The sequence below is a fragment of the Coccinella septempunctata genome, chromosome 5 (assembly GCF_907165205.1).
Source record: "Coccinella septempunctata chromosome 5, icCocSept1.1, whole genome shotgun sequence".
Classification (NCBI taxonomy): domain Eukaryota; kingdom Metazoa; phylum Arthropoda; class Insecta; order Coleoptera; family Coccinellidae; genus Coccinella; species Coccinella septempunctata.
The window spans coordinates 32,574,948-32,588,331 of NC_058193.1; the positions used below are offsets into that span (position 1 = coordinate 32,574,948).

Consider the following 13,384-nt stretch of genomic DNA (forward strand, 5'->3'; position numbering starts at 1 on the left):
ATTGAATTTACTGGCAGCCCCCAGAATTTGTTATCAGCAAGTAATGTTTACGCATGTTTCAGTTTATCTTTTCATTCCAAATTCCAACTCAAATCTTTAACGAAATTACTGCATTATCTTAATTAAATTTTTGTGTTCCATTTGTGATGACAACAAATGATTAATAATTTGACGTTTATAAATAGTTATGAAAAAACATATCCCTTTTGTTGCATACAGAAAGGTGTATAATTGGACGATAAAATATGTTGTATTATTGTTTATCTGTGCATTGTTTGGACTGTGTTCAGTTTACATATACTTTTTTTATTCGCAATCTACGATAGGAGAAAATATTATGGACGAACCCATTCCACTTACAAAACAGGATCAAAAAGTAATTTTCAATGGAAAAAAGTTTGTTCACTTAGATCTAAAAGGTGCTCCACCAAAAGTAACCTATTATGAGTATCTTTTTCCCTTACTTGCTAAAAATGGAGTAGCTGGTGTGGTTATTGAATATGAAGACACTTTTCCGTTCAAGGGAATTCTTCACAACGTATCTGCCCTCAATGCATATACAAGAAAAGAAATTGATATGATAAATAACTTAGCTGATAAAAACCGATTGGAGATCGTACCACTCGTCCAAACTTTCGGTCATTTGGAATTCGTTTTAAAATTAGAAGAATTTAGGGAGTTGCGGGAAGTACCTGCATTTCCACAGGTAGGAGGACAATAAGGTATTTGATTTGTGGAAAAACAATTATGAGAATTTTATGATTTAAGCCATGAAATGAATGATATCACTTTGATATTTGGGGAAACAAAATTTCGAATAATAACGGATCCATTCTAGGTATTGTGTCCTTCAAATACGAAATCACTGCACATTGTAAGTGAAATGCTAACCCAAATTATAGAAGCACATCCTTACACTGCAACAATTCATATTGGTGCTGATGAAACACATTATCTAGGAAGATGTAAGGAATGTATCACAAGGATGAAATTCCAGAATATCACAGGAGAAGGATTATATTTGAAGCATATTGAAAACGTTCGCGATTTCCTCAGGCGAAAATTTCCGCTTTTGAAGATTTTAATGTGGGACGACATGCTGAGGAATTTTTCAGAAGAAGAAACTGTAAATGGTTTTGATAAGTTGGGTATTACACCTGTCGTTTGGCAGTACGAAACTGATGTGTTCAACGCACTAGGACCGTCACTTTGGGGTCAGTACTCTAGACAATTCAAAAAAGTGTGGATTGCTTCAGCATTCAAAGGGGCTGCAGGTAAATAGACCAGTATTATGTCGAATCTTCCATTTATTATCTCCCTCTACATTACATCCATTTCACCTTTCTAGATTCCATATTTTTTCACAGAGGATAAGTGTAATTCAAAATTCATCGAGACACTCATTTGTTTAAAAGTTTCAGATAAATATGACTTGATAATGTATTAATTTTAGGTGTGGATCAATACATTGTTGACGTTTCTCACTACAACCAGAACCACCGTTCTTGGATGGACGTGGTCGAAAATTACAAATTCTTATTAAAATTCGAAGCAATCATACTAACAGGCTGGCAAAGATACGACCACTTCTCCATACTATGCGAATTGTTGCCTGTTGCAATTCCATCACTCCTCATGAATTTGAAAATATTGGACGGAGATGGGGAAAATCGTTTTGGACCTACCAAAGAAGTCGCCCAAATTCTGAACTGTCAACAACCCTACGCCTTGATGGGTCCTTCGTTTGGAAGCCCCCAATGCGCGTATCCAGGAAGCGATATCTTAGAAAATGTGTACAGACTCCACCAGCTCGAGGAAGATTATCGGGAGCTGAGAAAGAGTTCAAGCATCAAGGGTTGGATGTCGAGTTACAATATCCATCATAATTTTTCTAGTCCGGGCCATATTTATAATATCGCCCCGCATTTGTCGCACTTAGGACAAGAAATTAAGGAAATCGAAAATGATATGTCGAAGGCTTTGTTGGAAGTCTACGATGATTCAACGAAAAACGAATGGATATTTACTTTTATTCAACCCTTAAAGAAAGAGATTAATGAATTGTTGAGGGTGAAGGACGAACTTTTAAAGAGGAAAGTTTGGCCAAGACGACCCTTCAAATACGAGGTGCCTCAAAAAACGTGAATCTCAGAACTGCGATCTTTAGGAATGTCTTTTTTAATTTTATAGATAGGATGTAAGAAAAATTTCGAATACACCTTTTTTAGAAATTTTTTCCGTTTAATTTTCCTTTCATGATCAAAAAATGTCTATTATGATCGAGGGTAACTACCCTCCATAGCCGATGCGCAGGCGATACAATAGACAGTTTTTTGCCGAGATGCATATTAAATTTTCTCGTCGACCTCTACAATCCTTTATGAAAGTAAATACTCACCCGTTTGCTGGCCTCGGCTACGTCCCACTCTTCTAACTAAAGACTTGTGATAATTTTTGTTGAGGTCGACGAAAACAAAAATTATGTACCTAAATCTCAAAAAAAAAAAAATGACGCCCTCCTTAAAGAAATTGATCAATACGACTGTGAATATAGCCGAATTGGTAGATTCAAATCAAAAATTGAGTGGAACAAGAGTGTAATCTCTGATTCCATTTGAAATCTCAACCTCTGTCTATTGAGTCCAGATTAACTATTTGAATTTTGTAATATGGACAAGGGGAAACGGAAAATCCGCAGTACCAACGACAAAATTATGCAAAAATTCCAGATGATCCTATTGATAAATACCTTTTAGCAACTAACACACGCATTGAATATAAACATAGATATTAAAATAAAATGAATTTGTTGAGAGTTAATGACCTTAACATCGGCCGATAAACAGATAAATCGCGGATGAATTCTAATCTGCAATTCTGAGAGATCTAAATGCGTAGGTACTTCCCTTCGAAAAATAAGACATGATTTAAACATAAATGGGTCATCGTAGCGGCTCATTCAACGATAGATCTTCCTGTCGGTCGGACAATTCGAAATTAAACGGAAAATAGTTTTCGATATACGAAAAGAAGAATGAAGTACGTGATTCTCGTGGTGTGTCTGTCGATATTGGTGTGCGCTGAGGGAGCACCGTCTTTTTTCGAACTTCTGGGTTTCAACCCTGAAAGGAACACGAACTATCAGCAGTATCAACAGCCTGTGAGAAGGAGTTATGGGAATGGGTACAGGAGAGGTTACGGTAGGCATGTTGGACCTTCCCCAGGTGGTGGTGAAAGGTACAAGACAATATGCAGGATACATTCGGTGGACGCTCTAGCATTTCCGGGACAAGTTGGGAACCCTATATGTCCATACTAGAAAGCTATAGAATACGATTGTTTGGATTCTTTGCATTGTAAATATATATTTTTAAGTTGACGTTTTTTATTTTTGTTAGATACGCAAGATGTGACTCGTGCTGATTTTGTTTTTAGTCGTGCTCTTTATCGCACAAGAAAAGTGTTTTTCACTAGCTTCACACAGTCTTGACAATGAGGAAGCTACAACTATACAGTAAGTATGAACTATACTACTCAACATTTGATGCATAAATTCCTCTTTATTCGTTGCTTTTGTTGAGTTGTGTATGTGTATACATATGTGTTCTTTAAGGAAAAACTGGGTTTTCCTAACTATGATGTTTTTATCATATTATTTTTTTACCGTATGAAGCTCTCGCTCTCTTAAATCTGCTTTATGGTGGCAGAAAAACCATGTGGTATTTGTTGCTGAACCTGTTGTTTTTTTTTCCTCGTTTGAACGCATAAGTTCGATGCAAATCGAAAGAAATAGAAGCAATATCGATGCGTCAGTCATGCCAAGAAGACGTTTGGCTCTTGTGCAACTTGACCAAATCAAAGGGTGGATACAAGAAGGGTTCTCCCAGCGAGAAGTGAATGTTTTGCAAAGTGTTATAAGTCGGGCTTGGAACAATTTCAAATGTTTTTTCTAGTAAACATCGACCTCAATCTAGAGTGTTTCCGAATCCAGTTATCTCATTTCCTGTCATTCTGAGACCTTCCTGTGTCCCATATAGACTATCACAAAGCATTTTACAACTGCTAATCTTTCACTCATTCTTTTACGTTCATTAAACCGATTAAACTTTTCGTTTTCGTGTTTTATCGAAAGAAAACACATAATTAGGTCAGAATATTTATTAATTTCCGAAAACTGATTCGGAATTCCTACATCTAACTCCTAAATCTAAAAATATAAACATCCTCATTTCCAGACTTTTATCACACCATCCCTGGACCCAGAAGCCACGAAAACGTTTGTCGCCTTACAAAGAATGATATCCGAAATGGTATCCTTGTGCCCGATAGCAGGAGGTTCTGGCGGACTCTCCTCGTTCAGCTTGATAGGTCTCGTCTCTATCGATTCTAGGGTCACCTCCGATCCATCCACAAGCCTGCTGGAGTATTCTAAACGCGAGATGGTTTGATCGTTGGCACTAGGAACGGCCAGATAGGAACTTTCGGTGTTCGACAGATCCCAGTAACGTATCCTCTTGTCTATGCCTCCCGTGAGCAAAAATGGCGAACCGTCGATGCAACCTGCGTGCATCGCGCAGACCGCATTCACGTGCTCCTGAAAATTGGGAAAACGGCGCAAATTGTTCAATCCGCCAACTCAGAGGCCCTACGTTCAAACGATATAGATGTGGGAGGGCTGTTCTCTTCCCTCTGAGCCTATCTAGCAGGCAATGATAGCAACATCTCAATTCACTTGTTTTAGGCGAGGTAATAACCACAGAATCAGACTCTAAGTCAACGCCTCTATGCAATCCACTGTAACTTATTCTTTTGGCAATAGTTTGAATAACGAATACGAATTGTATCAGTTGAAAAGAAAAAATTATGAATACAAAATTATGAATGCAAAATGAATCGCAGAGTTCTACAAACATGGTATCCCTCTACAGGTGGCGCACTCAGAAGAACCCCTTCGATTGTATTACATGGACATCCCAACAAACAGAGTCCACAATCACTTCGACAGCAGTGATTTGTATGAGGTAGAAACACCCATAAGGAATGTTTTTCTAAATAGTTTCCTTCAATGACTTTGAAAGGGAATGTTAAAAAAAATCATAAATCAAGTTTTGCTTTATGGGGCTGAGCGAGAAAGGACAGCCCTTGGAATACTCATCAATGTTTGAAAAATAATACTACTCACCTCGCTCTTTGGTGAATAAGTGAGTGGTGGAGAAGAACTACCCCAAAGCACCTTCTCCCTTTCTGCAGTTTCCAAATTCCACATATCTATTTCGTTGTTGCCCTGCACACTAGATATGATCCATGAATGTTTGGTCGGGTGACTAACCACCTTTTTGACCTTCATATTTTCTGAAAAAAAAATTTATACACATCCAATTGAATCCCTCACATTCAACTACCGTCCGCATCATTGAAGGTTACAGAGTATTCGATATTTAAAAAATCCCTTACGTATAGGATGCTCCATTATGGTGACCGGAATCTGGAACCTCAGGTCCCATACCACGTGGTATCCGGTCCTGGTACCCACGGTCAGCCAGTTGTGGTGCTTGTCCAGGCAGAAAGTCGTGATGAATCCGTACTTGTAGTTGTTTTCCAAACGCCACGACACCCCAGAGCAACGCAGGTCCCAACCGACTATCGAACCATGCAACGTTGCGTAAATGACGGTTGTCTGGGAACCGTAGTCTATGCAATTGATGTCCATGGGTGGTCCCTCTTCGTCCAGATTGAGGCGTTTCGACTGCAAGAGGTTCATCCTACGAGAAAGTTCGGAATGAATCTCCTCCGATTGAAAACAACACATTGGAACTTTTATTCGGAAAAGGGCAAAGATGAAACCAGAAAAATTATCAATACTTATACAAGATGGGCTGGTTAATTCATAGAGGGCGTTGAATTACCTGCTAGAAGCAGGATCTATCCTCAAGATGTTAATATATCCGTCTTGATTGGCTGAAGCAACCGACTGTCCCCCATCGCAGGTGGTTATACCAATCACCCCAGTTCCGTTCTGCGTTTTATACTGCTGCACAGACCTATTAGCGATACTTTTCTTCTCCACCTTGGCGCAATCCCACAACCTGACATATCCATCCATGGAAGAACTAGCAAATAACGAAGTATCCGACAGAGTTGCCAGTTTGGTGATAGCACCCTGTAGTAATCGAAAAAAAAATTTTGAAGAAGGGATAATGTACGAGTGTTTGAAAGTTTCACCTTGTGTTCATGCATGTGAGCCACCAGGTTACTCTTCAACCGCCAATCGGGTGGAGGCATCTGAGGTTGCCATGCGTTTTGCTCCGCCCACTCGAAGCTCCTAAAAAATTAACACCATTGGCAACACTGGAATCATAAATCATAATCATAGATGATTATGTCTGTTATCAACGGACAAGTTCAGAAACGTTTGACAACCTTGTGAATATTGGACATAATACTTTCTATGAAACGTATTTTTTTTGTGCTTTTCGGTTGCCTCAATCCTTGGAAAATCCTCAGTCAAATCCAAGTGATGATATCAAATTTATATTGTATTTCCAAGGAGTGTTTTGACATAATTTGGTATTCTTTTATGGTTTTGTTCTCACATTTATGGTTTCGTCAGAAAACACATCAAGTACCGAAGTGTTCTGTGACCAAACCATCAATATTATGCACAAAACACAGAAAAAATCCCAAATTATGTCAAGTGAAAACACTTGGTAGTAGGCGCTTTTCCAAGGATTGTTAAATGATTAATAGAACCGAAAGGCAAAAATAAAATAAAAAAAGTGTTTTGTCGAGTATTTACAACGTCTGCAACTATTTCTGAACTCGTTCATTCATTTTGTAACTTCAATTCCTTTTCATTCATAAAACATTTAGTTCATTTATAAAATTTGATTTGTCCTAAATTTGGCCCACAGTGTACTCAATTCCCCACAGAACAACCCACCTTACTGCTTTGGTGTAATCTTCTTGTTGCTTAGCTATGACGTTCAACAAATTGAGGTAACATCTCGCTTTGGATCTTCCGCCTGAAATAATGTTTTCTTATTCTGGCTCAATTGAATTTTTGTGTAGATCCAATTGAAATTAAACTCAAACTTTTGTCAAACTCACACTGTATATACGATTTCTCATGCAGACTTATATTCGAAGAAGCTTCAGTGTTTCCAAACTGTCCATGGCTATCCAAATGCGGAGAAGATGGCCTGCTGTTAGTCGCTCTGGAGGGCGGGCCCCCTGAGTTGGTACTGTCCGATTGTTTGTTCAGTACCTCTGAACTGTAATTCCAATCTGAGTTCACATTGGTGTCTATGGAACCGGATGTATTGGTCCTTTGCAACTTCCTTGAAAAACTCAACATTGATGAATTACAGTTACAAAACGGTTGGAAATAACCAACCTCACATTCAGATGACTGTGATTCTCCGCCAAATTATGAACATGACCCTTAACAGAGGACTGCACTGAACTGAATTCCATTTTGAACTCATGCCTTTTATTCAGTCTAGCATCAACGTTTGTTTTGTGCTTGTGAATTTTCTGCAAATTAGGACCCATTTTTACGATATACACCTCAACGTCCTCATTCATTCCTATGTTCTCCAACCTCTTAACAAACTGAAAGAAAAAATTTCAGAGAAATTCATAGTAATTATGAGATATATTCACGTTTTTCAGAGTTGGAAATTGCAAGTCATTTGTTGATACACTCATCAGTCCTTTCCTCAATTCTATTCTCCTTTTTAACACGTCTAATAGCAAATCTATCTCTGCGTAGGCTATAATGCTATCGTAAATTTCTCTAGAGATAGGATCAACCAAAGCTTCAACGATCAGTTCAGATCTGAAAGGGATAGTAGATTATAAGTAGACCAGATAATTTTGAAATGACAGTCCGAAAGTTCTTTATTTGTAAACGGTCTTACATGAAGAGACTAAAACACCAACCTGTTTAATCGTAATAGAGGATACCTCAGGTACACTTCCACTTTTGGAATGATTTTACTTTGAACATCGATGGCGTCCATCACAGACCCACAAATCGATATGAAATGTACTACAGCCTTTCTGATCTTCAACGCTGGGTGAACCAAAAAACAGACCGTCCCAGAAATCAATTCGCAAATTGAAAATTTATTCATAACACCTATCTGAGTCAAGTTAGCCATAGCAATCAAAGCCTTGTAGGTGACCAGTTCACTGGAGTCTTTCAGGCCCTGCAAAAAGGTCATCGATAAATTTCAAATCGCTCTAATCAATCTTGATAGATCGATAATATTCACCTGTAGGAGCAAAGGAGTCAAAATAATAGAACAGTAGCATCCAATGTACGAAGCCACTTCTACGATACAATCGTAAAAGAGTGACCTCAATTCCACATCTTCTTTGTCATTGAGGAAAGTGATCATATGTGACAAAATTATGTCATTAGCTGAAATAATATTTGTGTTAATATGCTTCTGATGAAAATTGGGGGAGCAAGCAAATTCAAATTTTTAGCTGATGTCTAACAAGATGAGAAGTGTAGTTCAAGGTATAAAGATGGTAGAGCTGAACATAAGGTCGTTGTACTATTTCCTGTATGTTTGGCTTCAAATGGACTGTGAAGTTCCTATCCATTCTTTCATAGGACTCATCATGAAGTAGATTCAACAAAACTGTTCGGAAATTTTGATTGGGGAAACTTACCTTTCGTAGATCTCCTAGTTGTCTTGAAAAACTTCACACCCAACCTATAAATAATCTTACCTTTAGACTTTCCGAAAACGATGCATAGTTTGGATATTTCGCTTTGCAACAAAGTCTGTTTAACCAGAGACTGAGAATCTGTAAGTAGAGTCGTGACGATATGCTGTAAATTCTCATGCAGTGCCAACAGTTCAAGTTCATAGTTGAAACTATTATCCTTCTTATCCTCATCTTCTTTACCATTCGTTTCATAGAATAAGTCATCCCTGATTTCTTCTAGAAAACTGAAAGCGATTTCTGCCAATATCGGTAGATTTTTGGCAAAAGCTGCCCGGACATTGGTATTGGGGTCAGTCACCAAATGAGAGAGTCCTGGTAGTATGAATTCTGTGAAAATATTCGCTTCCATCTGTTTTATTCGTCTCACAAGACCTAAACTTTTTGTAAGGGTATTGATAGCGCATATTTTCACTCTAGGTGTTGGATCATTGGCTAAAATCATCTAGCAAAGATATTTGAATTTTATAATCCTGCAACAATTTTCACAGAAATACTCACTATATAAGGTAAAATCCTATCAAGTATGGTTTCATTATTGGCATGATAGGCCAGTTCCAGTAAGATGTCTAAGCTGTACAACTTTGATGAACACTCATACAGTCCCCTTATGCAAGATGTCACAAGGGAAGTGATGAGGACCATTCCTTCAGATTCTTTGTGATCATTATACCACAAATACTCGTCATCAGACATTTCTTCCTCCCTTGTTCTCATAGGGCCCAAAAATGAAAGTATATTACCAATATCATTCTTCAATCTCATGATCTTCTCATCAGGAGTTAATGTAGGTGTTGATGAGAAGATCAACATGTAAGACTGAAGAAAGGTGAAGAAGTATTCAGGAAACAGTTTGCCCCTTTCTGCAGCCAAGTAATCTTCAGCAGAAAGTCTTTTAGAGGGATCGATTTCAATCATACTAGATATTAATGCCCTTAGATTCTCATCCTCCAATTTCTCAAAAGCTTCATCAGGAAAATATTTGCCAGCCCGATAAGCTAATAATTCAGAATATTCAAATGGCACATCAAGTTCATTCCACAGTTCAAGCAGAGCACACCTGATAATAAAACATATAAAATTTTCATAATAATTCTTATATTCTTCCAATTCTTACCCAGCTGAGAAGATATCCATTGCTGGGGTCAGATCCTTAGAATGATTAGATGCTTCCGTGATCAATATTGTATTTTCATCAACCACATTCTTTGCAAACCTTTCTGGGGCTATGTAACAGATCCTTCTTCTTGAAGTATCAAAGAAATACGAATAATCTGCTGGATTATCTTCTGGTAGGTAAGTGGGCTTGAAGGAAGCGAAATCAACAAGAAGTACCCAATTCCATGAAGTAATAGCAATATTCTCCAGTTTGATATCACCGTGGCACACGCCATTCTTGTGACATTGATGGAGGGCATATAATATTTGGAAAGTAATCCAACGTTTTTCAATGTTTGAGAGAAATGGGCGAGTGCTTATTCTATCATACAAACTGTACTTCACATATTCCCGGATAATGAAGGCTGCTTTATCATTGATCAGAATTTTTTGAAATGGAATACAATTAACAGCGCTAGATAATTTTTTTCGGATCACTTCAATTCTCTCTTTGTGAGATGATAATGGTAAAGATGGATCATGAATAGCAAAGACTTTCACTACAATGGACCCTTCTTGATCTTCTAAGTTAGCTCTGGCAACTTTTAAGAACCTAGTACTACCCAAACTGAAATAAATTTTGAAATCAACATGAGTACCTCATTGTCTATTCTCTTTATGGAGAAGCAACAATATTTATGTGATTTCTTTTTTGAAGTAATGACTTACCTTTTATCGTAAACAAACTTCAATTCGGGTGTAGAATAATCATTCAAGTATCTTTCTACAGGTAGAATCTGAGAAGGGGCAATGCTCACTAATTGATTACCCATTCTTCTTTCAGAGAATTATATTCTCATAATAAATTTTCAGTAATAGAGTACCGTCAATGAGTAAAAGCACCAGCAAAATATTACAATATTACCAATGACACTGTTCTTACAACAAAGCAGACCAAAAAATGCTCAAAATTTCAATAACTTTAATATTTTTGCCCCCTGCAGTGACACTTGTTTGTTTATTTACTGAATATCAAAATTCTCCAATTCTGCCAACAGTTTGGACCAAAAAGCAAAATCAAAATGGTACATACAGTTTCGCCACCAGTAAAACCTATGTCTACATCTTTTCGAAAGCAAAACCCTTCTGATTTCTCAATTTTATTGTGTATGACTAATTGCAAAGCATTGCCTTGTTGGATTCAGTTAGGCGAACCAGTTTCTTGATGTCAATTTCGATAAATCATATTTCAACAATAGGATTTGATTTTTAAGCGCATTCGCCATTTTGAGTCATTTATTCGAATGGAGGTATCTAATCTAATCTAATCATATGAAGAAATCTTCATGAATATAGAAAGGTGAAATATACACACAAGGTCCATTTCCTCAGAAATAACATCACAATTCTTTTAAATACAATTTTTATTTCTCATTTGAGTATAGGTATTTTTTTGTCATTTCGTATTAAAATTTCTTCACAGAAATCAGTCCATGTTTTACTTCGTGAAAGACTTAACATACTGAAAATAATTCTCCTTCATATTGTAGCTATCATGAATGGTATTGATCTTCTTCTGGGCTTCTTTAACTAAAAGTGGTTTCTTCTCCAATCTTTTCCTCAAATCTTTGATGATTTGGATGAAACTGACGACAATTGCCAAAGTGTAAAGATAAAACACTAGAACCAATTTTTCAAGTTATTCGACATTATAAGTCTGATAATCTTATTCTAACTTACGTAGAACAAATGATCCCAAATTGGAATACAAAATCATATCTCCAAGTCCTGATTCGTTTGATTTCAAGCTCATTATGAAAACTGATAGCTGCAGGGCTAAAATTGCTATATAGAAAACGTAAAATGCAATAAAAGGATACATGAATTTGAGTTGAACCTGGAATGAAGTCATTTTTCATGAAGAATAAACGAAGTGCCTTGTTACAGAATATATGAAGAGTTCTTTCGTGAAGCCAGTCCATATAAAAGTGATCGAGAATTTTTTTTTTGACAACTACCGCTACTGTGCTGTTTTTGGTCTTAATAATTTGAGCTTTTTCTCTACCACATAGTCATATGACAATAACATTTATCTTACCTGTATTGCCCCCCACATTAGGGAAATAGAAGAAATAATCAAACAAGAAAAATAGACAATAGAGTTTCTAATCAGGGTTGAAGGATCTGAAAAACAGCATATCTGACGAATAATGTAGTGAGAAATGAAAATATTAACCACACCACTGATCAATTCTTCGAAAAAAGCTCCACGAAGTCCAAAATCATCCGAAACAACTTTTAAATGTTCGGAAAAATGGGGTTTATCATTCAACATTCGCAACATATGAACCAACCAGATCGTTCCTTGAATCTAAAATGTATGAGGCAGAAGGTAAGTGCAAATAAAAATGGAAAAACTCAATAGCTCACTGCAGTCATGAAGCCAATAATTATGGAGCCTAATCTCACTGAAAACCAGAATAGGAACACATGAAACAAAGCCATGTTTTGGTAACATACTGGACAATGATCAATATTCCTGGATTGACATGAAATTTCCAGTGAAATTTTTTTTCTTGTATTCATCATTACGAAGCTTTGTATGAAATATTGTTCCTTTGTGTGAGCCTATATCGTATGATAGATTTTATCAGAGAGAATGAAATGAATAACCGTACATATACGAAACGAGTCATATCTATTGCTCTATCTAGGATATGCTGTCCCTCAGCAAATATACATCAACATCAAATAAATCGATTTTACACTACTTATCCATACATGGTTCTGGTGATGTGACAAAAAAGCCTATCATCATTGTGGTAATTACATACATGAATAACGTATCTATTTTTTAACTTAATTTCTCCATATAACTGAGCTGAATTGGTTGTAACTATGAGCTTCCATTCATATAATACTTATGATTTTCCCTATATCGAATCGTATTCCCTGAAAAAAGCGCTGAAAAAACAACTCCACCAAATTTTTTTCAGTAGACTACATAAGTGAGATATGTTTAGTGCCTTCCAAAACTTTCCTTGAACTTGTACGCTTATTCGAAGAAGTCTGACCTAATTTTCCGACAATAAAATATTCTTCGAGCAAACATGAATTAACCCATAAAAATAGTTTCGTACAAAAAGAGAATAGTAGGCAATTCTGCTTGAATTTCTTTCGTCTAACGATCAATTTGGTTCATGTTATTCCAAATTTAGTATTCAAATTGATCTTGATATCCCCCATATGGCCCTATATTTAAAGAAGCTCTCAATATCTTCCAACAGTCTTGGATGTATTAGACGAAAACTTAGGAGTTACTACGTTTTTAAAATTCTCGAAGATACTGCGAAAAATGAGAAAAATACATTTTTTGGCTAAAAGAGGTATCATCCTCATCACTGGGTTTGTTCTTATGAATTCTTCAGTTTTAACAAATTGTGGATTTCTGAAATCGGCTGAATTTTTGAAAGATTTCAAAAAGTTGACTGGGTTCTCGAGTATGTTCAGTATATTTCCTTGTGATATCGAAGGTAAGTATCGATTA

The 13,384-nt window shown here is 36.7% G+C and overlaps 3 protein-coding genes across 3 annotated transcripts; 1 reads left to right on the plus strand and 2 right to left on the minus strand.

Moving 5' to 3' along the window:
• The first annotated feature begins 59 nt into the window (after nt 1–59).
• LOC123313935 (hexosaminidase D-like) lies at nt 60–2,226 on the plus strand. Its single transcript, XM_044899045.1, has 3 exons — nt 60–706; nt 839–1,274; nt 1,454–2,226. Exons 1-3 carry the CDS (start codon nt 188–190, stop codon nt 2,143–2,145), a joined length of 1,647 nt encoding a protein of 548 aa, XP_044754980.1. The 5' UTR covers nt 60–187; the 3' UTR covers nt 2,146–2,226.
• Nucleotides 2,227–4,143: 1,917 nt separating this feature from the next.
• On the minus strand, nt 4,144–10,875 carry LOC123313503 (phosphoinositide 3-kinase regulatory subunit 4). Its single transcript, XM_044898414.1, has 15 exons — nt 10,567–10,875; nt 9,857–10,465; nt 9,241–9,799; nt 8,743–9,184; nt 8,277–8,425; nt 7,942–8,210; nt 7,663–7,837; nt 7,394–7,611; nt 7,108–7,337; nt 6,941–7,022; nt 6,223–6,322; nt 5,907–6,160; nt 5,455–5,762; nt 5,183–5,352; nt 4,144–4,594 (listed from the first exon to the last, which is right to left on the minus strand). The coding sequence occupies exons 1-15, from the start codon at nt 10,668–10,670 to the stop codon at nt 4,226–4,228; spliced, it is 4,038 nt and encodes a 1,345-aa protein (XP_044754349.1). The 5' UTR covers nt 10,671–10,875; the 3' UTR covers nt 4,144–4,225.
• A 460-nt stretch (nt 10,876–11,335) lies between these two features.
• Nucleotides 11,336–12,342, minus strand: LOC123314111. The gene is made up of 4 exons (XM_044899228.1): nt 12,268–12,342; nt 11,936–12,037; nt 11,578–11,734; nt 11,336–11,517 (listed from the first exon to the last, which is right to left on the minus strand). The coding sequence occupies exons 1-4, from the start codon at nt 12,340–12,342 to the stop codon at nt 11,336–11,338; spliced, it is 516 nt and encodes a 171-aa protein (XP_044755163.1).
• Nucleotides 12,343–13,384: the final 1,042 nt, after the last annotated feature.

Excerpts from the sequence above, each read along its gene's own strand:
- LOC123313935 (XM_044899045.1), top strand. The coding sequence starts at position 188 with ATGAAAAAACATATCCCTTTTGTTGCATACAGAAAGGTGTATAATTGG. Across the intron at positions 707-838 it reads AAGTACCTGCATTTCCACAG|GTATTGTGTCCTTCAAATAC; the intron begins GTAGGAGGACAA and ends GATCCATTCTAG. Across the intron at positions 1,275-1,453 it reads AGCATTCAAAGGGGCTGCAG|GTGTGGATCAATACATTGTT; the intron begins GTAAATAGACCA and ends TATTAATTTTAG.
- LOC123313503 (XM_044898414.1), bottom strand. The coding sequence starts at position 10,670 with ATGGGTAATCAATTAGTGAGCATTGCCCCTTCTCAGATTCTACCTGTA. Across the intron at positions 9,800-9,856 it reads ATGGATATCTTCTCAGCTGG|GTGTGCTCTGCTTGAACTGT; the intron begins GTAAGAATTGGA and ends TTTTATTATCAG. Across the intron at positions 5,353-5,454 it reads CATAATGGAGCATCCTATAC|AAAATATGAAGGTCAAAAAG; the intron begins GTAAGGGATTTT and ends TTTTTTTTTCAG.
- LOC123314111 (XM_044899228.1), bottom strand. The coding sequence starts at position 12,342 with ATGGCTTTGTTTCATGTGTTCCTATTCTGGTTTTCAGTGAGATTAGGC. Across the intron at positions 12,038-12,267 it reads TTATTGGCTTCATGACTGCA|ATATGCTGTTTTTCAGATCC; the intron begins GTGAGCTATTGA and ends ATTATTCGTCAG. Across the intron at positions 11,518-11,577 it reads TTTGGGATCATTTGTTCTAC|TGTTTTATCTTTACACTTTG; the intron begins GTAAGTTAGAAT and ends AATTGGTTCTAG.